This window comes from Callithrix jacchus, chromosome 21 (genome assembly GCF_049354715.1).
Source record: "Callithrix jacchus isolate 240 chromosome 21, calJac240_pri, whole genome shotgun sequence".
Taxonomy (NCBI): domain Eukaryota; kingdom Metazoa; phylum Chordata; class Mammalia; order Primates; family Cebidae; genus Callithrix; species Callithrix jacchus.
Window position 1 is genome coordinate 36848581 of NC_133522.1, and position 2046 is coordinate 36850626.

The 2046-nt window shown below is 37.7% G+C and overlaps 1 protein-coding gene across 1 annotated transcript; it reads right to left on the reverse strand.

Annotated features, from left to right (window-relative positions):
- Window positions 1-868: 868 nt before the first annotated feature.
- Window positions 869-1467, reverse strand: LOC103789630 (keratin-associated protein 21-2-like). The gene has a single exon (XM_008986602.4). It carries the CDS (start codon window positions 1408-1410, stop codon window positions 1135-1137), a length of 276 nt encoding a protein of 91 aa, XP_008984850.1. The 5' UTR covers window positions 1411-1467; the 3' UTR covers window positions 869-1134.
- Between the last annotated feature and the right edge of the window lie 579 nt (window positions 1468-2046).

The window sequence follows — 2046 nt, forward strand, 5'->3', positions numbered from 1 at the left end:
GGAAGTGTGTTCATTACAGCAATGTTGTGCTGAAGCAGTGCTGGGTGTAGTTGTGTATGTATCACTGAGATAGTAAAAAGGCAAAATCTTGTGTATGAGCTACATGAAGTACAGAATAGCAATAAGAAGTAGCCATTTAAATGCACATATAGTATCAGAAATCAATGTTTTAATGCAATCATGCTCAGGGAAGAAAGTTTTAAAATGATAAACTAAAAAATTTACTTAGATTTAAAATATATCATAGAATGGCCAACTTTCTTCAGACACTAACAAAACGAAATCAATTACTAGATTCCCTGTCTCTTTCTTCATTCTATTCTAATCTTTTTAATATTATTATTATTATTATTGTACTTTAGGTTCTGAGGTACATGTGCAGATCATATTCGATTGCTGCATAGGTACATACATGGCAAGGTGGTTTGTTGCCTTCATCCCCCATCACCTATATGTGGTATTTCTCCCCTTATTATCCCTCCCCACCCTCCCACCCCACTGTACCTCCCTAACCCCCCAGTACTGACTGCAGTGTGTGATGCTCCCCTCCCTGTGTTCACATGTTCTAATTCTAATCTTTTTTATTCATTATTTAAAATTTTGAGTGTGATATTTGTGTTTTCATTTAAATACAAATATAAATAATTTACATACAAGGAATTAAGAAATATGTTAAACATCAGTATTTGGAATCAACTAATAAGATAACATTGTTACCCAACTTTTGAGGAAGCCACAAATGCTCCAATTAATGCTGATTCTGACATTAAGGAGATGAGACTTCATAGTGAATAAGGACTTTTATTCAGAAAATTCTATCTTTGTACCATTTTAATATATTTCAATTACACAGTCCTCTTGTGCTTCTGCAAATAGCCATGGCAGAATGATGGGAAAAAAAAGATGTCTGAATTTACATTAGAAAATTGATCAGAATAGATCTCCTCTCTTCAGTGATGTGATGTCACTACTCAGTCTCCATCCACTGCAAACAGCTTCTCTTATATGCATTCAGGTAGTCAATGGACCACAGTCAATCTTTACTTAGATGTGAAGATAATGGATAGGAAAAATTTAAACTGAACTTGCTCTTGGAATGGTCACTGCAAACGTAAGGATGATCCGTAGACATGATTAGCAGCAAGAGGAATAGCATCTTCTGTAGCAAAATGGTCGGTAGCCACAGCAGCCAGAGCTGTATCCACATCCATATCCACAGCCAGAGCCATAGCCACAGCCTGTTCCATATCCACAGCCATATCCACAGCCAGAGCCATAGCCACAACCTGTTCCATATCCACAGCCATACCCACAGCCATAGCCAGAGCCACAACCATATCCACAGCCAGAACCCCAGCCAGAGCTGTAGCCACAGCCCCCACAGGAGTTTCCGTAGTAGTTGCAACACATGGTGTCAGGAGGTGAGATTTCAGGGAAGGTCTAGGAGGATGTCTCTGAAGTGTGAGTGTCTTCTGCTCTTCCAAGACCTTTATATACTTCCAGGAATGCATGGGTCATCCTCACATGGGCTCTATTTGCTCATTTTGTAATCATTTGCCTAAAATGAACTCATTCTGTGTACATCTATTTTCTTTGGAATTCATAATTTGCTTATAGCTTCCCTAGGAATATTTTTATGCCTGAAAGGAAAACAAACACAAGTTTTAAACACACACACTCATACAACCATAATTTTATTTTCCATAGTTTCATGTCATGGCCATGATATCACACGACACCAAAATAAGTTTGGCCTATAAATGTCTGTTTATCATTCAGCTCTTGTAAGGTCTTGGAAATCATCTATTAAATACGGAGTTCTACTCAATGCTCTTAACACCATTATCATCATCATCATCATCATCATTTCCCCTCATTCTTTCCTATTACCATGGTGTTCTGTCTCTTTATCATAGTTACTGAAAATTACTAATCATGGTTTTTGGACAAGGAATTCACTATTTCTGCATGCTCCCTCTGAACCTTGAAACCCTCTTCTTCTTTCTGAAGAAAAGTTTGACCTTTCCCCACTTTTCTAGGTGTTTA